The sequence below is a fragment of the Lissotriton helveticus genome, chromosome 5_1 (assembly GCF_964261635.1).
Source record: "Lissotriton helveticus chromosome 5_1, aLisHel1.1, whole genome shotgun sequence".
Lineage (NCBI taxonomy): Eukaryota > Metazoa > Chordata > Amphibia > Caudata > Salamandridae > Lissotriton > Lissotriton helveticus.
Window position 1 is genome coordinate 1,273,099,909 of NC_136065.1, and position 26,230 is coordinate 1,273,126,138.

The following is a 26,230-nucleotide window of genomic DNA, read 5'->3' on the forward strand; positions in this document are numbered from 1 at the left end:
ATTTATAAATATAGAATATTCCTGTGTGTGAAATCCCAGGACAAAAACAAATGTACAGATCCAAAACACTTTAAAAACAAGTTTGATTTTTTTTTTCTTTAGAATATTTTATTTAAGATAAGTTTTACTTGCTCAATTCGAAAGAAAAATAGAAAAGAGGAAATGTGTCAGCTAGGCAGCACCATCGTTAGAGCGGAATGGGCACCATCCAGCTGCTCAGATGTTCGGGAGTGCAGTGCCTTATCAGGAACTTCATTTGCTACTCTTGTAGAGCAGTTTCCCCCAATACACACAGTTGTGCTGTTTTGCTTCATTTCAGTTCAGTAACAATGCTTTCAGAAGCCTTTATCTGCCTCCCACTTTCAATAGTTTAACTTCTTGAAGGGAAGAAGAATATCTTTGTCTCTTCTGTTAGGATGCAGTTTGTCTCTGCTATGCGTCCAGGCGCTGTACCAACAATGACACTTGTCCATCCTATGCCAGAAACAAAGTCCTAATAGAATGCATTGTATTGTTCGGCTGACTCTTGAAGCATGACATTTGGCAAGAAACTTTAGGACACTTAGGGACAGGGTATTTTCACATACTGGCTTTGTTGAGCCTGCTAAGATAGCGAGGAAAAGGAGCCCCAACAAATCCAACCCCCACCGGCGCCGGATCGAAACCAAGCAAGATTAGCAAGGAGAGAGAGAACCTGCCCTCCACCTTTGTATCATCTTAGTTACTTTTATGTATTTTCAGCATTATTAAGCAAAAAATAATTTCTTTTTCATTAAATGCTGCATTGTTACTCGGCGCCTTCCTTCGGTCTTCTGGAGAGTCATCCGCGTTCGAGGCATGTGGGCTGCTAAATTCATATCTTAGCATTAGATCGCCGCCTAGTGTTGGGTCCGGATGATCGCACATTGTTGTCCTGGAAGAGTCTTCGAAGTATCCTGAGATAGGTGGCTCCTCCCCTGGACTACAGTGCGCATGGGCATCGGCTCCATCCCCAGATTGTTTTTTTCCGCCATTGGGTTCGGATGCGGTCTCGACGTCTCTCTGTCGGAACCGAGAAAAACTAACTCTTTACGGCCAAAAGGCCTTGTATTCTTTGCGTCGGTATTGTTTGCGCACGGTCTTGAGTTCTTCCGTCTCTTGGAGTCGGAATCAACGGAGTGCTTGCACTCTTCGGACATCGAGGCCTTCTCATCGCGACACGACGCAACTTTCCAGCATGGAGCGGAGTCCGTTTAAGTACTGTCCGCTCTGTGGGTCCAAATACCCACATATCGACGTGCACCCGGTCTGTAACAAATGCCTTTCACCAGACCATAACGAAGACAACTGCAGGGCCTGCGCAAAATTCAGGTCAAAGAAGACACTCAAGCTTCGGCGCGCGGTGCGCCTTGAGGCCAGACAAGCGGCCCCGGATCCAGAAAACATCTTCGGCGACCGAGAAGAGGAGGACCAGAGCCATCATCTTCAAATCTCCCCGCCCGAGACGGAGGTCGAGGCAGATCCGGAAGACGACGACGGAGTCGTGGATCAAGGCCTTGAATACGTCCACGAGGTAGGGGACGTCGAAGAGATTTATGGGGCCGCGGAAGATAGCTCAGGGGACGAGCTATGCCCCGAAGGTTACGAAAATCAAGATCGGGTCACGGGATCGCCTGTCGGCCTTACCCAAGACCCCGTACCGCAACCCACGGCCCCGCCTTCAGGCCCGGCCACGGACATACTTGCTGCGCAGCCCGTATCGCAACCGAAACTGAAACCTACGGTATCGACTACACCTAAAATGGCCGACCCGAAAACGAAACCGAAACTTATCGATTCGAGTGACCCCAAGATGGCGGCCGTACCACCAAAAACGACTACACCCGCTGCTTCATCGACTCCGTCGACCTCCGGTCCACAAAAGTCGAAGAAATCTGTCGATTCCACAGGGTCGAAATCGGCGCCAGAGGAGGGATCCTCTAAGAAGGGTGGTCGGCACGGGTCAACCGCTGCGACGCCGTCAAAGCCCGCCAAAGCCAGCGACACGGCTCCGGTTCCGACTGGGATTCCGTTAGTCGGACGCGTGGTGGTGACGGAGCCGACAAAATCACACGGATCGAAGGCTGGCACATCTGCGCATCGGTCCAAGGACTCTGGGTCGGCGGCTGCGGCATCATCGTCCAAAACTCAGAAGGGCCGACAGGACGTCGGATCCGAGGGCAAGGTCAAGACCTCCTCGTCGGCGCCAAAGGCCACTGTAAGTGACGCGTCCCCCATCGCCTCTTCACTACAGAGAATCAGGGAGAAGGCCTCTGCTACGCCGGCTCCGATGCCATCGCCACAGAAGCCGATGGACATTCCGGTGAAGCCTGCGGGTAAACTTCTCTTCCTTCTGCCGCCAAAAGAGACGCCAAAGGCCTTTTCAACGAAATCGACGCCAAAGAAGTCGGATTCTTCAACGGCAGGGGCACTTTCAAGTCGGGTACTCGACTCTGAAGAGGATTCTGAGCGTTTTATCGACGCAGACACGGGCAAATTGACCCTTTACAAGAGGAGGATCACTTCACAGCCAGTGGACTCCTATGTCATCCCCCTGAAGAAAAAAAGGCTTCCTCAAGACGCTTCAGGCCTCATGGAACCTATCCAGCCTCCTCCAAGAAGGAGCCCAACTCCTTCCCCAGAACACTCTGAGGGTGAGGGATATGTTGAAGATGACCAATACACTTTCCCCATCAATGAACCAGATGCACAGCCGGATTCATATGATGACATTGGTGACCAAGGCACCCAAGATGTGGGGCAAGACCCACAGCCTTTCACTGCACGTGCATCCCCAACAGAAGATTCTGCAGGTTTTCATGCACTCATTGAAAGGGCAGCTGCTAATCATGATGTGGACATGCATGCTGACCCAGTAGAAGAAGACTTTCTATTTGACACTTTTTCAGTCTCTGAACGGACAGTAAAGACACTGCCTATGCTCAAAGGGGTCCTCAAACATGCTGCGGACATCTTTAAGGAACCTACCAGGGCGAGAGTGGTCAATCCACGTATCGAAAAGAAGTACACACCAGCACCTGCAGACCCTGCATACATTCGGGGACAGTTGCCGCTTGACTCCCTGGTGGTCGCAAATGCCCGCAAAAGGGCCAACTCCCAAACAACGGGTGAAGCTCCTCCCCCGGTAAGGAGTCCAAGGTGCTAGAGGCAGGAGGCAAAAGGGTAGCTGCACAGGCTGCCAATTTTTGGCGTATTGCAAATACACAGGCACTCTTGGCACGTTATGATAGGGCGCATTACGACACCCTAGAGCGGGTTTTAGAACACCTGCCTTCGCAGTTTCAAGAGGGCACCAAACTGCTTATAGAAGAGGGAAAACTGATCTCCAACGCAGCCATAAAGTGTGCACTTGATGCCGCAGACACAGCAGCTAGGGCCATTAACACTAGCGTCATGCTGAGACGACAGGCGTTGCTCCGCATATCGGGGTTTAAACCTGACATTCAGACAACCATACTTAATCAGCCAGTCAATCCTGATAGACTGTTTGGTCCAGATGTGGACACCACCCTAGAAAAAATTAAGAAAGACACCGAAACTGCTAAGTCTATGGGGGCCCTACAATCACAACAGTTTCGTGGCAACAATTTTCGTCGCTCAGGTGCACGTGGAGTCACCAGAGGACAGATGGGTCAACAATCACAATTCTCTAGAGGTGGAGCACAATCCTCGTACCCCAAACAGAACAAGGGGGGTTACCGAGGAAACAGCACCAGAGGACGTGGCAGAGGGAACAACAACTCCCGCTCCTCTGCCCCAAGCAAACAGTGACTCTCTGTCACTGCCCCCCGACCACTTAACACCTGTCGGGGGGAGACTACAGCAGTTCCTGCCCGTCTGGAGAAACATCACCACAGACAGGTGGGTGCGACAACTTGTCCAGTACGGTTATTGTCTAGAGTTAAAATCCACTCCACCCAACATCCCACCAAGGCAACGGCCTATGTCCGCAGAGCACTTGCACTTATTGCAGCAGGAAGTAGTGGTGATGCTGCAAAAAGGCGCAATCGAGCTCGTGCCAGTAGAGGAGGAAGGCACAGGGGTATATTCCCTGTACTTCCTTATTCCGAAGAAGGACGGATCTCTCAGGCCCATTCTAGATCTACGTCCCCTCAACCTGTATATACTGTCAGAACATTTCCATATGCTCACACTGCAACAGATTCTTCCCTTGTTAAACCAAGGGGACTTCTTAGCAACCTTAGACCTCAAGGATGCTTATTTCCACATACCACTACACCCGTCCCACAGAAAATACCTCAGGTTCACTATCCAAGGCAGGCATTATCAGTTCAAGGTCCTACCCTTCGGAGTGACCACAGCCCCAAGAGTGTTTACCAAGTGTCTGGCGACAGTAGCAGCGCACCTCAGGAGGCAGAACATCCATGTCTACCCCTACCTGGACGACTGGCTCGTTCAAGCCAAGTCGGAACAACAGTGCGCCGCGGACATGTCGACTACCATTCACCTCCTTCACGATCTAGGTTTCTCGTTGAACTACCCAAAGTCGCATCTTCAGCCGGCACATGTCCGGCAGTTTCTAGGTGCGACGATCAATACCCTGACGGCCATGGCTCAACCAAACCAAGTCAGGATAAACAGCATGCAGTCTCTGATCCAGAAGTTCAGACCACAACACTCACTTCCAGCGAGAGTGTTCATGCAGTTGATAGGCATGATGGCCTCCTGCATCTTCATAGTCCCTCACGCACGGTTGCATATGCGCCCGCTCCAGGAGTGCTTAGCAAATCAGTGGACACAGGCTCAAGGACAATTAACAGACCTAGTGTTGGTTACCAGTCGGGCATACGACTCTCTGCATTGGTGGACTCCACACAACCTTTGCAAGGGCCGACTGTTCCAGGAGCCAGTGCCACAGATTACCCTGACAACGGACGCATCTCTCCAGGGATGGGGAGCTCATCTGCTCACTTAGACAGTGCAGGGACTATGGACGACGCAGCAACAGAAGATGCACATCAACTATCTGGAACTGATGGCAATCTTCATGGCGCTCAAGTCCTTCATTGTACATCTGTGCAACAAGGTAGTGTTAGTCCGGACGGACAACATGACCGCGATGTACTACATTCAAAAGCAGGGAGGCACCCACTCGCCACAGCTGTCTCATCTGGCTCAGGGCATGTGGCGGTGGGCCATTCAGAGGAACATCTTCCTCATGGCAGAACACCTCCCGGGCAAGGACAATCAGATGGCGGATCTGCTCAGCAGATACAGCCATCAAATGCACGAGTGGGAGTTACACCCATCTGTACTCCACCCGTACTTCCAGCAGTGGGGTCATCCGGAGATAGACCTGTTTGCAACAAAAGAAAACGCAAAATGCCAACACTTTGCCGCCAGGTTCCCTCACCCACAGTCGCTGGGGAATGCGATATGGATGAACTGGTCAGGCAAATTTGCGTACGCTTTTCCGCCAGCCCCTCTGATACCGCTGGTGGCAAGAAAGCTAAGGCAGCACTCGATGACTCTCATCCTGGTTGCTCCAACGTGGGCGCGCCAAGCATGGTACACCACGTTCCTCGAACTCTCAGTGGTGCCGCATCAAAGACTGCGCCTCACGCCCAGACTTTTGACGCAGAACCATGGAGACATTCAGCATCCAGATCCGCAACAGCTCAACCTGGCGATCTGGCTCCTGAAGTCCTAGAGTTTGGATACCTCCACCTACCTCCAGAATGCATGGACATCATCAAGGAGGCAAGGAAGCCTACTACCAGAGCATGCTATGCTGCAAAATGGAAGCGTTTTGTCATTTACTGTACAGCCAATGACATCAACCCGCTAGATGCATCTATCCCTAACATCATTTGCTATCTGCTACATCTTTACAAGTGCAATCTAGCGTTCACTTCTATTCGGATACATCTATCCGCCATCGCAGCTTATCTTCAGAATAGGCAGCATCTCTCTGTCTTCAGGGTGCCTGCCATTAAAGCTTTCCTTGAAGGTCTGAAACGAGTCATTCCCCCAAGAACACCGCCAGCTCCGGTGTGGAACCTCAATGTGGTCCTCACCAGACTGATGGGACCACCCTTTGAGCCACTGCACTCATGTGAACTCCAGTTCCTAACGTGGAAAGTAGCTTTCCTCATTGCTATTACGTCAATGAGGCGTGTTAGTGAGCTACAAGCGCTCACAATCCAAGAGCCATTCATTCAGATTCATCCAAATAGGGTAGTGCTACGTACTAACCCCAAATTCCTTCCGAAGGTGGTGTCACAGTTTCATCTCAACCAAACTATTGACTTACCGGCATTCTTCCAAAACCCACAAACGGTAGCGGAAAGAATGCTCCATATGTTAGACGTACGGAGGGCGTTGATGTACTACATAGACAGAACACAACACTTTAGGAAAACAAAACAACTTTTTGTTGCCTTCTCACCACAGCACAAAGGCAACCCTATTTCCAAAGCAGGAATAGCCAGGTGGATCGTTAAGTGCATCCAAATCTGTTATCAAAAGGCCAAGCGCACTTTAACGATACCCCCAAGGGCGCACTCCACACGCAAATTTGGGGCATCCATGGCTTTCCTGGGGAACATTCCTTTAGAAGACATTTGCAGAGCAGCCACGTGGGTTACCCCACATACCTTTACAAAACACTACTGTGTTGATGTGCATTCCAAGCAGCAAGCTGCTGTAGGACAGGCTGTTCTCAAGACACTTTTTCAGGTTTCTGCAGCTGGCACGGGCAACCGCCGCTGATGGAGGGACTGCTATGTATTCTATGCTAAGATATGAATTTAGCAGCCCACATGCCTCGAACTGAATATGCTACTTACCAGTATGCATCTGTTCTTGGCATGTAGGGCTGCTAACATTCATATCGCCCACCCTCCTCCCCGGTGCCTGTCGCAGCTGCAGATATACTATTGTATTCAATCATTAGCATGGACATCCTTTACACTTTTCACTCCATCTTCTGCCACAATGGCGAAAAACAATCTGGGGATGGAGCCGATACCCATGCGCACTGTAGTCCAGGGGAGGAGCCACCTATCTCAGGATACTTCGAAGACTCTTCCAGGACAACAATGTGCGATCATCCGGACCCAACACTAGGCGGCGATCTAATGCTAAGATATGAATGTTAGCAGCCCTACATGCCAAGAACAGATGCATACTTGTAAGTAGCATATTCATTCCTTCTGCAGGTCTCACTCTAAGAGGAGTAATGGACTCTTCCTAGTGCTGGACCTCTTGTACTGTGCAGCAGGTCTTGCTATAAAAACAGTACTTGTCTTCCTACCTCGTAGGCTTTATGGAGCCTATTCACAAACTGCAATGTGTCGTACGTTTAGTAGTGCTACAGTACCACTAATTGTGTCCTGCAAAATGCTAATCACGTGACTATGTGCGGTAGTTTACACCCCCTCCACACTTTTATTTGCAGAGATCCCAGCACACATAGGTATGTTTCAGTAGTATATGTGGGAGGGACAGGGAGTGGTGCCTGGAAAATGGGGAACCCTACTACTAAAGGGGGGGGGGGGAGTTACATGAGGATTAAGTAACGTTTTAGAGACGATTGTGGAGGGACATGCAACCACCCACAGAAAAGCAACTCATTGCTTTTCACAAACTGCACTTGTATAGGTACTACAGCCAGAAAGAATCCAAAACAGTCATAAATGTACTCCAGCTGTAGAAATAATGGAGGCAGGACCTAAAATAAAACCCCACAGGAACTAATGTTAATAAAATTAACTTATTTTACATTTTTTTAAATCGAACCTTTAATTGTACATTAACAATATTTATTATAAAGTTTTAATCTTTTATAAATGTAAAAATGAATATAACTTCATTAAAAAAAAAAAAAAATTAAATTCTGTTCATAACTTAATATTGTATACTTCATCAGAATAAGTTTCATTTTTTAGATGGGAATGTGAATCTTGAGACCAATAACTTTTATGTAATGTGTTAAAAATCAAGTATTTAATTCGCAATTAAGTTAATGAATACTGTAGCATTTGTATTTGACTGCATTTTAAATGTTAGATTAATATTCATTTCACAAATATATTTACTAGTTTTTATATTTACTTTAGTAAACTGTTAAACATTTTTGCATGCTTAACTATAGAGAGCTCTCTTCCCTGGTGGTGGTATTCTTTGCCTCCGTGTGAAACGTTAGTAGTATCTTTACACTTATAAATTAGGCTCCACCTCCTGAACTCCTGTGGAAAGAAATATGAGCACACACATGTCATTTTGCACGCTTAAATGGTGAATAGCCTAAAGTAGTACATTTACTACAAAGTGTAAGAATAAATGTACATGCGTATATTTACCCATTTGTAAGTTTACCCTTCGAATAGCCCACTATGACTTTAAAAGCTCTTCCAGCAGATGTAATTGCAGAAGATGTAGTTTGCTTTGCTTCCGTCAGGGTGTCTTCAACATTCTCCCAGCAAGTATCCAGCGCGGATCATAGCATACTCTCCTTTCTCAGGATCTGTGTTACTTCATACGCACTCCCAGTAAGAGTTACTGTAGAAGCAGTCCCTCTGACAGATAATATAAAACTTTACTCCAGCAGTACCCCAGCTTTGGGCTATGACCCTTTGTCTCGGTAGTAGTAGTATGTAGTCTTAACAAAGCAGCTGTTCATTTTTGACCTGTCCTTGATATTTCTCTTCTTGCAGGTGGAGTGTAATTCTAAGCTGGACCCCACCCAGACCTCCTTCCTGAAGGTGAGAGCGGCAGGAACTTTCTTTTTTTCCACGTGTTTTTGATTTACAGTAAAACCCTTCAGTGATAGGAACCCATAGCTCTTCTTGTGAGCCTTTCATATGACCTGATCTAATAGCCTCCTAGAAACCTCCTTACATGAATGCCGGTTTAGCTGAAAAAGCTGGTTTTCAAACTCTGACATCTAGTGTGCCAGGACACAAGGTTCGCAGGCGTGCACATCCGTTGATGAGTCGGCATCACCAGAAAAACATGGTAGAGGCAGTTACATTTATGCCAAACAAGCAGACACATTTAAATTATTCTACAGCTGCCCCCTCCGTGTGCTATTCATTGTGTAACTAAAACAGCTCACAATTCGTTGGTTGAAGTTTTTCTTTCCATAGTTACTTTTGTCTTAGACTGGTATTTGATGAGATAGTGAGTTAGCATTGCCTCATCGGGTTTGAGAAGGAGACAATACACACTTGGACAAGAAAAAATATCAGCAAGAAAGCCACAATAAAGAGTAAGATAACTTTCAGAGTTTTCATAGCTCAGCCTACAAAAGGTATTTGCAGCCATTACCAGAGATACCACCAGGGGAAATCATTATCTTCATCAATAACCTTCACGTCTGTGCATTCACATTTTGTCTATCAATCCATGAAGTCTCTCAGACATCCGGTATAAAGATGTCTGTTGTGATTAAATTTTTTTTTTTTTTTTTTAGAGGGGTGACGTGTGTCCTCCATTTCAATGCTTAGTTTCACTGGTGACTCTTAATTGGTTCATTGCTTAAACTACTTTGCTGACATTGCTAGCTTTCTTTAGTTCAGCTAGCTCTTTAGTTTTGGCTAAGTTTCCTTTTCATGACTGTTTCCTAAATGCGTTAAGTTTCCTTTGTTGTGACATATTTTCTTTTATATTCTACGGAAGGAGATGTGTTGTATATTACCTTCTTTTATTTCTATGCTGTACCACCATTCTTACCTGTGTTCTAAATTCCAGAATGTAGTTGGCTCTGTTCCCTCCTAGCGTTCTAGGTAGTGACAGTTTGTGCCTGGCCAGCTTGTGTCGTGGTTGCTTCTTGCTGTTCTTCTACAATAAACCAACTGAACATCTACGTGGTATCTAGCGTCATTTACCACATCATGCTCATCTCCAGTTGTAGTACATTCAGCACCCTTGGAGCCCAGCGCCATTCTATTCTGTAAAAAAAAATAAAAGTTAATTGGGACACCAACTGAGTGGTTATTAGTTCAAAAGCATTAGAGGTCGAATTGGCCACTCCTCCAGTACCTTAGCTTCTGATGTATACTTCTAACTGCATATTACTCGGCTATATACCCAGATATAAGACGTGACTAGAAACATGTCATAGCAATGCTCTTGCATGCCACAGGGAGGAAACTTAAGGTGAAGCAGGACTGACCCCCATCCTACCACTCTATCAAACAAGAAGTTTTAAGGGCGGCAAGGTGCCAATCTGTCTTGAGGAACCTATTCTGCAATTGATCCTGAAGCACCACAAGTTCCCTGGGCCATCTGCATTGCCACAACAAGTCGAGGCTTTTAAGGAGGCCATCAGGTACGTTTTTGGCACTCGGGTTTTTGGGGCCCGAGGATCCACAGAGGCCTGCAATTGAGTTGCCGCTTATGGATCCGTTCTTGGCACTTCACTGAAAGCTGGTGCGGGCTGAGCCCCTACAACTACCGATTCTGGTGCCAACTTCCGTTCAGGCTCCAAGACCCTCACCAGGCCATTTATTATTAACACCAATACAGATCTCACCAGAGGCAGATGTGGTGAAAACTCAGATGTCCCGCCCAAACTGAATAATTCTCCACCCCGATGGAGGTCAAGCTCTGACTCAACTCCAGCACATCAAGTCCCAGTAAAAACTGATTCTGACAATATACCACCACTACAAGGAGCTGTACTCGGGTACTCGGAGGTTCCATCATCTGTTAGTTACCGATTCTGACCAGAGTTAACCTACCGGTGATGACAATGATGATAATAGGGAAGATGTACTCCCCACCTCATTATGGTGATTACCGTTTGTATATCTACCTGCAGGGGGCCATATGCACGATACATCCCCTGTTATGGTGTCAATTTCCCCCACCGTACTCCATAGAAAAGATGGCCTTTTTTGCTGTGGTAATTTGATATGATGCTGAGGTTCTTGACCTACAACTGCCTTCTGTTGAAGTCTAAACGAAAGTCCTTTCAGAAGTCATGCAGCCTGAGCCTTCTTCCTCTGAACCCTCCCCCCACTAAACAAAGCACTAACTGATAATTTGATGGGCTTCTGGTCTTAGCCTGGCTGTTGTCTTACGGAAAACAGGCAGATGGCCAGACACCACTAACCGGCGCCACGGCCCCCTGATTTTTTTGATGCAGCATCCCGCTCCAGAGAGTCTGGTGGTCCAGGCTTCGACCAACAAGTTGAAACCCCAATTCATCCCTTATAACCGATCTCCTCCACCCTCAGCCCTCCGAGCAAGGAGTTGGAGGACGCAGGCATTTGGTAAACAAATGTTCTCTTCAGACAGCCTTTAGCACCACATACCCACCCTGTAGGTAGGAGGATCTGTTCTCCCGCTGTGGCAATCTGTCACATTCAATAGATAGTTCATTCTTATCCTTTAGCAGAGCTATGCATTCCCTTTCTTTCCACCCCTTTGTAGCTTCTCTCCATATCAGAGGAGCACCTTTCTATTTTGTTGCAAGAGGTGCAAACCCTACTTTCCAAGGAGGCCAGATCACCAGCTAACAGGACAGTAATGTGCCTCCTTGGCATGATGGTCTCATGCATCACCATCATTCCCCATGCCTGCTTACACATGCGTCCTCTTCAAGAGTGTCTAGTGCACAACTGTCGGAAGCGAAGGGTGTCTGGGAAGATCTAGTGTTGATTTCGGCCAGCATCCATTACTCTCTGCAGTTGTGGAACTGCAACAGCCTGTTGCAGGGCAGGCCCTTCCTAGACCTGGTCTGCCAAGTAGCCATCACCAAGGACACCTCTCTCTTGGCGTTGGGGGGGGGGGGGGGTGCAATTCAAGCATATGAATATTCAAGGCACGTGAACACCCCTTCAGCAAACCTTCCATATCAATTATTTGGGACTACTGGCACTCAACTAGCTCTCCAAACTTTATTCTGCCGCATCCATCACAAAACCGACAACATGACTGCTGTTTACTACCTTTGCAAGCAAGGCAACACACTTTCTCCCCAGCTCTCAATGCTGGCGTGGAACATTTGGTATTAAACGATCCACCAAAGGTACATCTGATAGCAGAGTACCTTCCTGAAGCGGAAAATGACTTTACAGATCTGCTCAGCAGGATGTGGCAACAAGTCCACGAGTGGGAATTCCACCCCCCAGTTCCTGCTCCCATACCTCCAGCGTTGGGGGTTCTCCAAGTTAGAACCAGGTTTCCACATGGGCAAAGCACTGTAGATTAATTGGTCGGAGATATTTGCCTATGCTTTTCTACTTCTCCAACATCTTCCATACGTCGTCCGGATGCAATGGCAGGCAGCCCTCTCCCTCATTCTGGTGGCTCCCTTATGGGCCAGACAACCCAGGTTCACAACCCTTCTAGAGTTATCTCTAGTCCCTCACAAGAAGCTTCCCAACCAGCCGGTTCTTATCACTCAACACCAGAGCATAGTTGGTCACCCCGACCCCTTGCAGCTCAACCTAGTGATTTGGGTCCTGAGGTCCTAGAGTTTGCCTACCTCAATATGCCTACCAAGTATATATCCGTTCTCAAAGAGGTTCGCAGTCCCACTACTAGGTTTTTCCACTACTGCCTACTGTTCTTGCTTACACTTGCATTTGTTTACCTTTAGCTGGAGTGGCAGCATATCTCCAGAACAGGGAGCTCCCTTCATTATTCAATAATGCCTTAATGGAGGGAGAGAGGGTCACCCACTCTCCCCCCCTTGCAATAAACATCTTCACCTGAGTTACCCTTGGCCTCATTTTGGAAACTAATTTAGTCATCACTAGGCTGACGGGGGTCCCCTTTTGAGCCCAAATATAAATGCCTTCTCAAGGGTTCTCTCATGGAAGGTAGCATTTCTAGTTGCAATCACTTCTCTCAGGCGTGTTAGTGAGATCTAAGCTCTCACGTGAAGAGTGTTTTTTGAAGGGCAATGCTGACAGAGTAGTACTTGGAACTAACCCTAGCTTTCTACCCTAGGTGGTCAACCCTTTCCACCTGAACCTAATAATTGAACTCCCATTGTTCCTCCCACACCCAAACAATGTGGCAGGGAGGGCCCTCCACACATTAGATTATAAAAGGGCTCTCATATACTACAATAATAGGACAAAACCATTTCGTAAAGTGCAACATTTATTTGTCACCTACTCTAGTCTAAACCACACAAAGGCACTTTCATTTGAAAAGCAACGGTAGTCCGCTGGCTAGTGAAGTGCATTCAGATCAGCTATTTCAAAGCCAAAAAAACGCTCCCCCTAGATAACATTCTATTTGTAAGAAAGCAGCCACCATATCCTTTTTGGGTAAAATCCCAATAGCTGACATTTTTATGGTAACCAACACTCCCAAGGGCAAAATCCTCCCCCTCATGGCAGTACACCATGAAAGGTTTGGGATAGTTTTGTAAGCCATAACAAATGCATGTTTCAAAGACACAAGTGCTTGTCCTGCTGCCCTAAAGAGGACAAGTATCCTTTTTCACTAAGTCTTGTAATGGTTTCACAATGCCTGCATCACCCAATATTACGGTCTATAAAACCTAACTATTAAGACGAGCAGACCGGATACTTGAAGAATCGTTAATCGTAGAATGCAACACACAAAGAGGAAGGACTCCGCAGTAACCACAGGTGTGTCAACTCCCTAATGACATTCCTCAGAAAATTTACCAACGATCAGCTGGTGTTCTAGAACGCCACCTGATTGCATCATAACAGAGGTGAGTGGAGGGGGGGGCGTAGGGTGCCTAAAAGGAAGGAGGGGATGGTTCCAGAAGAAAGGTGCCATCTTAACACTTGCCAGTCTCAAATGACTGTATACCCAAGAAACTGTGACAGGTCGAGACACCTTAAGGACAGTGTTGATGCGCTCAGCATTCCGATATCTTTCTCTGACGGGCAGATTTACCATGAAATTTTAGGATAATCAGATCGAGCCAGAACAAGGACTAAAGATAATACATGTTTCAAAGACACAATGGCTTGTTTGGCTTCCGTGGACCTAGACAAAAGTCTTGAGTTTCCTTTTTCACAAAATATGGCACAATTCAATATCCACTGTCTGCAATACGCACTCATCCCTAAAAGACTGAGTACACGAGATACGGTGACAGGTCAAGATAGGTAACGGACAGCCTCAGTGCAATCAGCAGACAGATGTCTTTCTCCGGTCGAGATGTTGTGATCCAAATATTGAACATGGAGTGAAAACAAAATCGATTTTTTTTTCCTCTAGAAGCTAATTCAGTGAGCAAATATATGTAATCCTGTTTGCTTTGGTCGAGGGAATCTGAGGCAGCCAAGAAATCGTCCCAATGCGGGAAAAACGGGGTTACCAAATCTATAAGGCCTTGTGAAAAGATGGAAGCTGACTGTAAACCTCTGAACATGTTGAGTCCGTGTGATGTTGAAGTCGCTGAAGGAGGATATTAAAATGGACTTACTTTCAGGTTGTGTAGAGATAGAGAAGAAAGCAGATCGTGGATTGACAGCTGTACCCCATCTGGCAGTAGATGAAATATATGACAGACGGTAGGCAGGTTTGGCACAACATTAAAGCTTGGTAATACAGCAGCATTTACGGCATGCAGATCATGTACAAAGCAATATGTTTCTTTACCTGGCTTCTTGTTGGGTGGAATGGGAGTGTTACAGATGCTAACAGTGGGTACCAGAAAACTTTGACTTAATCAACAGCAATAAGTGGGCGAATTCCTGCTTCCACTTGAGGGCATAGTGAATATTATGTTATGGAGGGAAGCTTTTTAATTGGGTTCAGCCTGATCTTAACGAACTCAGTGTTGAAAATGCAGATAACACCACTGGTATGCGAAGACCACCGAGGACAAATCTTGGACCAATGCATCAGCCATAGTTTGGGATGAAACAGTCCTAGTATCCTGAACATTAGCAGTGCATTCGTTTTCACATAAGCCAGCGGAAAACCGCATTTTTATTTCCAGTCAGAAGATCCAAACGCACATCATTGCTAGTGCTGCCTACATTACAGTTTAGCTTACACAAAAGATCCCTCTCAAACACGTTTGCTGAGGAAGTGGGGCTCAAAACAGAAAGTAAGTTGGTTAAACCTAAAGAAAGCGAAACTGTATTTAAGACACGGTACAGAACACGTGTTATACATGCTTCCCGACTCCATCATATTGTCCGCGAAAGAAAGAGAGGGAAAGGAAGAGGTTAATGGCGCAGATTGATTGGGGCCAGCATCGTTAAGGAACCTAGTGGGATTTATTTTGCCGACACCTCATACATACACTTGCCTCTGGTCTGCAGGGATTAAAGTGTAGCCTGCTCCCTTCTGGCATCTGTTTGGAAGAGGAGGAGGCGGAGGGGAATCAGGTTGTTTGGGCTGCCATGGGAGCTTGGGGACGTATTCAGGCGGTCTAGTTTCCAGTGCTCTGATTTATGACAATTAAAACCTGCGATGTTACCAAGAAGGGCACCCTTCACCATCCTTGCTTCCTCCCTGCCCCCAGGGTCTCCTCTGCCCCTCCCTCTGACTGCTTGTTGTAAGCAATGCATTTGTAGCTACATTAGTTTACATTGAGAGGATTCTCGCTCATGCTTTTGAACTGCTACTCAGTAATTGCTTAGAGAAATCAGCTTTGGCAAGTTTTCATTTTTGCAAACCGATAAACCTCGTTTTTAATTGCTCCTGCACTTTTGGTAGCATCCCTTGACCCGAAGCAGTCCCCACTGCCTCCTCAGCAGCGTTCACACTTCCAGAATGGCTATAAAAAATATCTATCAACAAGCAATATAAGACATCAGCAAGGGTTTCCCCTGTGTTTTGATTCCAGGTGCCGGTTGCAGTCTGGCCTATTCTAGCTTCGGTAATTAGTAGCAATCAACACAGCGTCTCTAGCAGCAAAATCCGCAGGGGATTGTGGTGGATAGTCTGCTTCCACCAGCAGCTGGTGTCTGACTTCTCCATACAATGCATAATAACTTATAATAATTGATTAACATCATCGCAATTAGGATTAAAGGATTGAAAAACCGCTTGCAATTCTTCTCCACGTTTCTGAGGATTGTCTTGATTCTTGGGAAGTAGTCTGGGAATATTCAAGTGGTCATGCAGGTACCAAAGAACATCAGTGGTTACTCAGCCCCATTTCCAGGTCCAAGGGTAGAAGGGAATGAGGCTGAACATGGGAGTCGCGGAGTCATCATAGTCACTTAGGGATCTGGTTAGTCTATTTGGACAAGCATGCATTTAGGGTCCTGCGCTCCGCCGTTGGCATCCTGCTATCCCGTGTGATAGTCTGCCTCCGTGCTCTTATGCTCTGTCCGGATCCTTCAGAAATGTGGGGCACTGATGGGGATCGTGCCGTCACTGGTGGTAACTGGGACATTGTCAGCTTTGCGTCTAGCCCTCGCGCTTGCTATGGTACTGTCTATTGCGCTGCTGCTTGTGCGCCCCTAGTTGTGCTGCCCCTTTCTGTCTGTGGGCTAGCACTGCTGAATTTCTGCGATGCAAATGTCATCCTAGCAATCAATAACCTGCAGCCAAGTAGGTCTGTGTGGATACTGGGTTAAGATTGTTTCGTGTTAGCAGGCTTCAACCCTTCTTAGGCTCATCTTTCTGACATTCTGTGCCAGTGTGATTGCTCAGCAATAATTGGCAGTCTCTACCGTGAAAGGGTGTTTGGCTGCCCTATGTCTTTATGTATGCTCCTGCTCAGAGGGCACCTTATATAGGCCATTATCATGACATCCTGGGCAGACAGTCGCAACTGGAGTCACGTGGTGCCCGTGGTGGTGCTGGAGAGCTATTCTGGAAGAAAGTTGTGCGGATCTAGTCTGGCACCTCTGCAATATTCATAAGGTTAGGGATCTGCAGAAAGATATAGTATCTTCCAGAAATATTGATATTTTTGGTAAGTACCTTTTTCTTCTCTGGCACTGCTATGTCCCATAAACGCATTCTGGAGATCTAGCGATTCTCACCACTGTCCTTACATAGCAGTGGACATGGGCTGCACGTTCAGAGTCCGAAAGTGCTCTGGAACGACCCCCTTTCGTTAAGGTGAGCTTCATTCAAGGCTCCCTTTGCCTGCTAATATTGCCTCTTAAATCTTAATCCAAACTCAAGCATGTGAATCTGTGAAAGATCCGGGAGGAAACTTTAGACATAACTACAATTCTGCAGCTTTGGTGTCTTTCATAGATTTAGATGCCACCTGCCCCTGTCATGAGGCTCTACAACTACCTTTCACTCGAAGTGCAGTGGAAACCTGAGCTTTGTTAAATACGTGCGCTGATTTAATGTGTGCACAAACGATTATCAGCCTGATGTCATGGAATAATTCAAATGTGAATCTATGGAAGATGACTTTGGCGAATGGCTTTAGTCGGTGCTTTAAAGGGGCCGGTACTCGCCAGTACGGAGTACCTGCACTTCATTTTTCTCACCTTGAGTACCTGAACTGCTCCTCGGACAGGGAGAGTACCAGTACTGATAGGGGCCATGCCTTGACACAAGTGGTGCTTCTCTTATTATCTCCTACCTGGGCAGCACTTTTCACACGTCCCGCACTGATTCACTGTGCAACGCTTTCCTGAGCTCGCGCAAGAGCGCCCAAACAGCAGCTCTTGTCACTGGGCTCCAGCGTCGGATTGGTAAAGGGGGCATTCGGACAATGCCCGAGGGGCCGGGGTCCAAATTTGAGCTGAGGGCTGCTTTTGAGCAGCCTGGGTGCCGATTTGAGCGGTGTCTCTGTTGTTGGACTATACTGCCAGCGGCCCAGTGGGGGTCTGAGTGGCCTTTCTGGAGGGAGTTGGGCGCTCATTACCTACCGTATAGCAGCAACAGGTAGAGGTGTCACCCCTTTTCTCTCGCTGGGCCTCCCATTAATGTAGGCATACTGAGCGGGGCAGGGGGCCCGAGCAGAAGTGGCCTCACTTGTTTTCAGGTGTGTTTCACTAGTGTAAACTGATGCGTCCATCCTCCCCTTTTTTTTATGTAAAATTACGCTGAAGCAGTGATTTGAGGGAAGGCATTATGCTAATGTGGGCCGATTTTGTCATGCGTTCCCCGGCAGATTTTTAATCCCAATCCAACCCAGTGGGCTCAGCAATCTTGTCATGCTATTCTGCAAGTCTTTCAGCAGGGATGTGGCTGCACAGTGTTTGGTTCCCCTTTGATCTTGCACATTGGGAGTTGGGAGGAGACTGTAAAACCTAATAGACGGGAGTGTGGAGCGGATTCTTCAGGGCATCTTTTTAGCATGGCCACTGTTTCAAAAGACTGACAATCTTCGCTCATTAGCAATGTAAATTAAGCATTTTTACTTGAATGTAAATCCTTGGTCTCCGCCAATTTCATGTTTAACCTGAAAGAAAGAGTGGTTTGGTGCATTTAAATCCATTCTTTTGTATGGGAAACCAGACATAGCCCAAATGTAACAGAAGGCTCCATGGAATGTATGACACTTTTAGACAGTGCTGGATTTTAACTGGCAATGCCTTTGCATTCTAGGACTTGTAATTTGCTTTTTCTGATTGTGAGTAAGGGTTTTTAAAAATAACATCATAAAAAGCTTTGGCAAAAATCAGAGACTGGTTGAACATACATGTCACATAACATGGAACCACTTAGGAGCTACCAAGCCCCAGTCCATATCTTTTTTGGGTGTGTAGACGCATTATCCATATAACCAAATACCAATGACCATAGTTTTGACTTTTTATAGTGAATGAGGAATCCTTTCAGGTAGGTCTGGGCAGTAGATTCCGTTCCGCTTGCGGAATTTGTGGAATGTGGATAATTTCGCGTTCCGCTGATATTCCCACCCGAGCATGCAAACAGCGTTCACGAACAGGAAAAAAGCATCGCGAACGGGCGGAACAAGCAATTCCGCGTGTTTGCTGAACTTTTACGTGCTCGCTCAGATTTTTTTACTGTTTCGCGGAGCTTTGCGTAGCGCAACTACGCAATTTCCGCCCACCCCTACTTTTAGGACACTGTTTCTGGCACAGGCTCTCGTCCTTCATCTATAGGCTGTCAGTAAGCCCTTCTCTCTCTTGACATATGTTTAGATAATGGTTAAGATCCATCCTGACGGAGAATACATCCTCCACACTAGAGGCCCTTCTTTCTAATACCTGAAGTAGAAAGATAATGCAGGAGGTGGTAAATGCACTTGCTGGAAAGATCGGAGTTTATGCTAATCAAAGGTTTAACTCACCATAAAATTGCCTTGAGGATCATTGTGCTTGTTAGAATGTACAGCATGCTGTGCAAATGGTTATTAGTGTTATAACTATTGGACAGATACTTCTGACTTTCTTATGATGCATCCAGATTTGTTGCATGGAAAGAAAACTTACCCCCATACCGTGCTCTACCCTTAAGCACCACCATTATGCCCGCCCCACACTCCACCCCCTAGTTCACCACTCCTTTTGCTGAGTAAATGCACTTATTATTTTTCATTTAAAGCACTGACTATCTTTATCAGTAAGTGTATGTTCGAGGCATATGGGCTGCAGATGGTACATTTATGAATAGATCGCCATCCGGTGTTGGGCTCGGATGATTGCACTTGTTTTTCTTCTGGAGAAGTCTTTGTCGTCATAGATGACTCCTCCTCTTGGTGTTAGTGCGCATGGGCATCGGCTCTATCCTTAGATTGTTTTTTCCCGCCATCGGGTTCGGATGAGGATCGAAGCGCTCCGGACCGACTTCAATAAAGACGGTTATATTCGGCGCGTAACCCTTTCCAATTCGACTGTATTGTTATCGAACGCGACTTCAATTCCATCTCGATGCGTTTCGAAGAACGACGACTACGAGAAGACCAGCTCGACGTAGTCCAGCCCGGAGTCCATGGAAAGGACTCCATTCAAAAAATGTCCAACGTGTGGTGCTAAGTTCCCACACAAGGACCTACACGAAGTGTGCAACCTCTGCTTGTCCCCTGAACACGAATCCAGGGACTGTGAGGCCTGTGCAGCATTTTCTTCAAAATCGACGATTAGAAACCATCGAGCCCGAAGACACGAGGTATCGAGAATGCAGTCACAAGCAATCCCGGAGCTGTTCGAGGACCAGCACCCAGAACAGGAGGAAGAGGAGGTCGACGAAGCGGGGTCAGAGGTGGACGAGTCCGACGTCGAGGAAATCGACGTCCAACAAACCATGAGTGACGACGTCCCTTTACCAAAGAACAGACCCCGCACGGTGTCGACCCCGCCCTCGAGCCCGGTCAGACAACCGAAAAAAGTTTCCGACGCCCCGCCTTCGGGCCCGGCAACGAAACCGAAACACTCGGTCTCCCATCATGGTGGTTCCGATAGACGACCCACATCGACACCAAAGTTACATGTCAAAGAAAGCTCGAAGTCGAAACAGTCCATGTCGACACCGAAACACGTTTCGACGTCGAAAACACCCTCGACACCGGGGACATCGTCGACACCGAAAACATCGGATCCGAATAAAATCTCGGTGCCGAAAACACAAATGGACAGTCAGAAGAAAAAACACCTTTCGGACCCGAAAACTGCGGTACCGACACAGGAATATAAAACAGATCCTAAACAAAAAACTCTGTTTATTGATCCACAAACTGGCAAGGTAGTCACAGAACTACCTAAAAAGAGGAAGAATGAACAGTCGGACGACAGGACTCATCCGAAGAAGAGAACAATGGGGACAAATACAACTCCTCCCCATTCTCCAAAACCTAGAGACACACCCTCTTCTCCTCTTCCTCACAGTAGGCCAAATATTCCTCCCACACGACCATCTACACCTACAACAGATGTAGAAAGTGACACAGGGGAGGGAGAACATCCTGGGGATGATGAAGACACAATCCCAGAGGAGGCAGACCCATGGGAAGAGTACAATGTAGGGTCAGATAACGATAACGACCCTGAACTGTATCCTTCAAAACCTTCACCTCCTGATGATAATACTGGTTTTGCGCAACTCATTAATAGAGCAGCAAAATACCACAAGGTAGAACTACATGCAGAACCTCAAATAGAGGATTTCTTATTAGAAACACTACCTACTACACAAAGAACATCAGGAACACTACCAATGCTTAAGGGCCTTCTCACTCACACATCAGAAATATTCAAAGACCCGGTGAGGGCTAGGGTACTGAACCCAAGGATTGATAAGAAATATAGAGCAGCTCCAAAAGACCCAATATTCATTAAAGGGCAAATTCCTCTAGACTCACTAGTAGTCACAAACGCTCGTAAGAGAGCAAACTCTTTATCTACAGGAGAAGCTCCACCTCCTGACAAAGAGTCTAAGCTAATAGATGCCTCTGGTAAGAGAGTAGCATCTCAAGCGGCAAACAGCTGGCGCATAGCTAATACACAAGCACTACTTGCAAGGTATGACAGAGCGCATTATGATGAGTTAGAAAAACTCATCACACATCTCCCTAACGAACATCAAAAGAGAGCAGATCAACTCATACAGGAAGGGAAGTTAATTACTAACACTTCAATCAAGTGCGCCCTAGACGCGGCAGACACTGCAGCAAGATCTATAAACACAAGCATCATGTTAAGGAGACATGCATGGCTCAGGGTTTCAGAGTTCAAACAAGAGGTACACACATCATTACTGAACCAACCTTTTGATGAGAAAACACTTTTCGGCACAGGGACAGATGAGGCCTTAGAAAAGATGAAAAAGGATACGGAAACGGCTAAATCAATGGGAGCATTGCAACAGCCGACACAAAGAGGTTCCTTTCGTAGGTCCACCTATAGAGGAGGATCCAAAAATACAGGTACAAGCCAGCAACAAACCTCTTTTACACCTACATCACCCAGAGGTAATTCTAGAGGTAGTTACAGAGGTAACAACAACAAGGGTAGAGGTCGCGGAAACAACAACAACCGCAACTCTCCAACCCCAAAGCAGTGACTTCATACAGCTCCCCCCAGACCATATAACACCGGTCGGGGGACGCCTATCACGGTTCCTACCTGTCTGGGAAAACATCACATCAGACAGGTGGGTGAGACAAATTATCCAACATGGTTATTGCCTGGAACTCACATCTACCCCACCAAACATCCCCCCCAAACAGCGTCCAATGAAACAAGATCACCTGACACTGTTAAAACAAGAAGTACTATCCCTACTAGAAAAGCATGCCATAGAGAAGGTTCCACAGCACCAACAAGGAACAGGAGTATACTCCCTATACTTCCTAATTCCCAAAAAGGACGGGTCTCTAAGGCCAATACTGGACCTGAGACCTCTCAACGCATACATAAATTCGGAACATTTCCACATGGTCACGCTCCAACAAGTACTTCCTTTACTGAAGAAAGGGGACTTTCTTTCTACACTGGATCTAAAAGACGCTTACTTTCATATCCCAATTCACAAAGCCCACAGGAAATACCTCAGGTTTGTGGTAGAAGGACAACATTATCAGTTCAAAGTCCTTCCGTTTGGTGTCACAACGGCACCAAGGGTGTTCACAAAATGCCTGGCAGTGGTGGCAGCTCACCTAAGAAGACAACAAATACATGTCTTCCCATACTTGGACGACTGGCTAATAAAGGCCAAGTCACAAGAGGAATGTCTTCAAAACACACAAAAGACAATTCAGCTACTACACCAGCTAGGGTTCACAGTGAACTACACAAAGTCACACCTACAACCAAGCAACGTTCAACCATATCTGGGGGCTACTATAGACACAGAAAAAGCCAAAGTATACCCCAATCCAGTCAGAATCCAAACAATGCTTACAATCATTCAAAGATTCCAGCCACAACACTCACTACCAGCAAGAGTGTTCATGCAGCTATTAGGGATGATGTCATCCTGCATACTGCTAATACCATATGCCAAACTACAAATGCGTCCGCTACAAGAATGCTTAGCGACACAGTGGAATCAGGCTCAAGGACAGATTACAGATCTAGTGTTGGTAGACGACCGCACACACCGCTCTCTGAAGTGGTGGAACACAACAAACATTGCCAAAGGGCGGTCGTTCCTAGAACCGATTCCACAGGTGACAATAACAGCGGACGCATCGCTCACAGGATGGGGAGCACATATGGAGAAATACACAGTACAAGGAAGGTGGAGTGTGCAGGAAAAAAGACTGCACATCAATCATCTAGAACTACTAGCAGTGTTTCTAGCATTGAAAGCCTTCCAAATACATGTTGCCAACAAAGCAGTCCTGATCAGAACAGACAACATGACAGCAATGTATTATATTCAAAAACAGGGGGGGACGCGCACTCTCCAACTATCCAGACTAGCACAGGAAATCTGGAGATGGGCCATTCCTCAAAACATCTATCTGTTAGCCGAACACCTACCAGGAGTCCAAAACCAGATAGCAGACATCTTAAGCAGACAGTCGGAACAAATACACGAATGGGAACTGCACCAACAAATACTGCAGCCATTCTTCCAAAGATGGGGACAGCCAGAGATAGACCTCTTTGCCACTCATCAGAACGCAAAATGCCAAAGCTTCGCGTCCAGGTACCCACACCACCTGTCGCAGGGCAATGCGTTATGGATAAATTGGTCCAACAAATTTGCATACGCTTTTCCCCCTCTCCCACTAATCCCATTAGTGGTCAGGACGCTGCAACAACACTCAATGACCATGATACTAGTAGCACCCACGTGGGCAAGACAACCGTGGTTCACCACGCTCCTGCAACTCTCACAAGTGCCACATCAAAAGCTAAGAATTCTACCCATGCACCTTACACAGAACCATGGAGAAATAATGCACCCAGATCCCACACAACTGAACCTAGCGATCTGGCTCCTGAAATCCTAGAATTTGGGTACTTAGATTTACCCCCAAATTGCATGGAGATAATTAAACAAGCAAGACGTCCCACCACCAGAGCATGCTATGCAGCTAAGTGGAAGAGGTTTGCTATACACTGTACTACTAATAATATCAACCCTCTGGATGTATCAACAAGGGAGATTATTTGCTACTTACTACACTTACAGCAATGTAATCTCGCGTACACATCTATCAGAGTACATTTAGCAGCTATAGCAGCGTACCTACAAAACAGGCAGCATATATCACTGTTCAGAGTGCCAGCGATAAAAGCCTTCATGGAAGGCCTTAAAAGAGTCATTCCACCAAGATTACCACCTTCGCCGGTCTGGAACCTCAACGTAGTACTCACCAGACTAATGGGACCACCTTTCGAACCTATGCATAGGTGCGAGATACAATTCCTTACATGGAAGGTGGCGTTCCTTATAGCCATTACCTCACTCAGGAGAGTAAGTGAATTACAGGCATTGACAATACAAGAACCATTCCTACAGTTACACCAGAATAAAGTGGTTCTTAGAACAAACCCAAAGTTCTTGCCTAAAGTAATTTCAGCATTTCACATCAACCAGCCAGTGGAGCTACCAGTCTTTTTTCCAAAGCCACAGACGGTAGCAGAAAGGGCTCTACATACACTAGATGTCAAAAGAGCCATTTTGTACTACATAGAAAGGACACAAAACTTCAGGAAAACGAAACAACTATTTGTAGCATTTTCCCCAACACATAAGGGCAATCCTATCTCTAAAGCAGGCATCGCTAGATGGATTGTAAGATGTATACAGATATGTTACATTAAAGCAAAGAGAACATTAACTGTTCCTCCTAGAGCTCATTCTACACGAAAGCTAGGAGCATCTATGGCATTCTTAGGGAACATTCCCCTAGATGACATATGTAGAGCAGCAACTTGGTCTACACCACATACATTCACAAAGCACTACTGTGTTGATGTACAGGCTACACAACAAGCCAGAGTGGGCCAAGCTGTATTAAAAACTCTATTTCAAACAGTTGCGACAGACACTGGTGACCACCGCTAGGGAGGTAACTGCTGTACAATCTATTCATAAATGTACCATCTGCAGCCCATATGCCTCGAACGGAATATGCTACTTACCAGTATGCATCTGTTCTTGGCATAGAGGGCTGCAGAGTGGTACATGCCCTCCCTGCCTCACCGGAAACCTGTGTCTGTCCCAACATTATCTTATTTAGATACATTTACATGGGCATATCTTTATGTATTATACTACACTACTCCATCTAACCCTACTATGGCAAAACAATCTAAGGATGGAGCCGATGCCCATGCGCACTAACACCAAGAGGAGGAGTCATCTATGACGACAAAGACTTCTCCAGAAGAAAAACAAGTGCAATCATCCGAGCCCAACACCAGATGGCGATCTATTCATAAATGTACCACTCTGCAGCCCTCTATGCCAAGAACAGATGCATACTGGTAAGTAGCATATTCCTTTCCTTGTTTGGATTTTCCTGTAGCCTTTGTCCTGTTACCATGCTACAGAGCAAGGTGATTGTAAGGTCTATGTTGTGGATAGTTTTCCTTACATCCAGTGTTTCTGTTTCAGATGGCAGACTCTGGTGGCCAGCCACAGTTGACCCAGGTAAGTGGCACGCACTCAGGTTCCGTTTGGTGAATCAATGATTTCTACATTTTCTCCACCCACACTGGCCTACTTATGCACATCTAATCTCATGCTAAGCAGTTTTTGAACCCCACGTTGCCCTTCTGCACAACTTGATTTGCCTTCTCACCTGTTCACACCTGATGTTGTTTCTTTTGCGCCATACTCTTGAGTCATATTGCAGTTTGCTCTCGTCTGAAAGAGCCTTCTCTCAGAGTGTGTCCTGTGTGTATTTAAAAGGGTTGGCGAGTCTCCTCTGTCTTTAAGTGTCCCTGATCACTTCCTAGTAAATCATTTCTTTACTGTCTGAAAACAGTGTGATGTTCATAATCCATCAACGGATTATTCTGTAAATTGGGGTGTCTTTGTAAAAGAAAAGCTGCTTGTCTGGCAACATTCCTCAAGCATGGAGGCTACAGGAGAACCTTCTAGTGCAGCCCTTTGGATTCTCTAGAGCTCCCCACAACTCACTCTGCTTCACACACTTGTGACTGTGCACACCAGGAATGAAGTCTCCTTTCTGGTCACAGCATTGACTAAAGCCTCAAAGTTAGTAGGCACTGGTGCAGCAATCACACCCTTGTCCACTGAGCAAACACCTTTAACTGAAATCTCGGGTAACTAGTTTGACCTTGGTCACTATTTGCTTGGAAACTGACTTGAATTTAAGCTCTGTAGAATATTTGTAACGCACATTACAGTTCATCAATGGTGAATATGTTGCTGCTTATTCCAAGTGACTTCTAGAAGGGTGCACCCC

At 46.5% G+C, this 26,230-nt stretch overlaps 1 protein-coding gene across 3 annotated transcripts in view; it reads left to right on the top strand.

Annotated features, from left to right (window-relative positions):
- NDRG2 (NDRG family member 2) overlaps nucleotides 1-26,230 on the top strand; it is a 205,054-nt gene that overhangs the window by 164,318 nt on the left and 14,506 nt on the right. For all 3 annotated transcript variants that reach the window (XM_078644081.1, XM_078644080.1, XM_078644082.1), the window contains exons 13-14: nucleotides 8,718-8,765; nucleotides 25,414-25,449. In XM_078644081.1, the coding sequence (XP_078500207.1) occupies nucleotides 8,718-8,765; nucleotides 25,414-25,449 (84 nt within the window). The remainder of the gene's footprint in view (nucleotides 1-8,717; nucleotides 8,766-25,413; nucleotides 25,450-26,230) is intronic.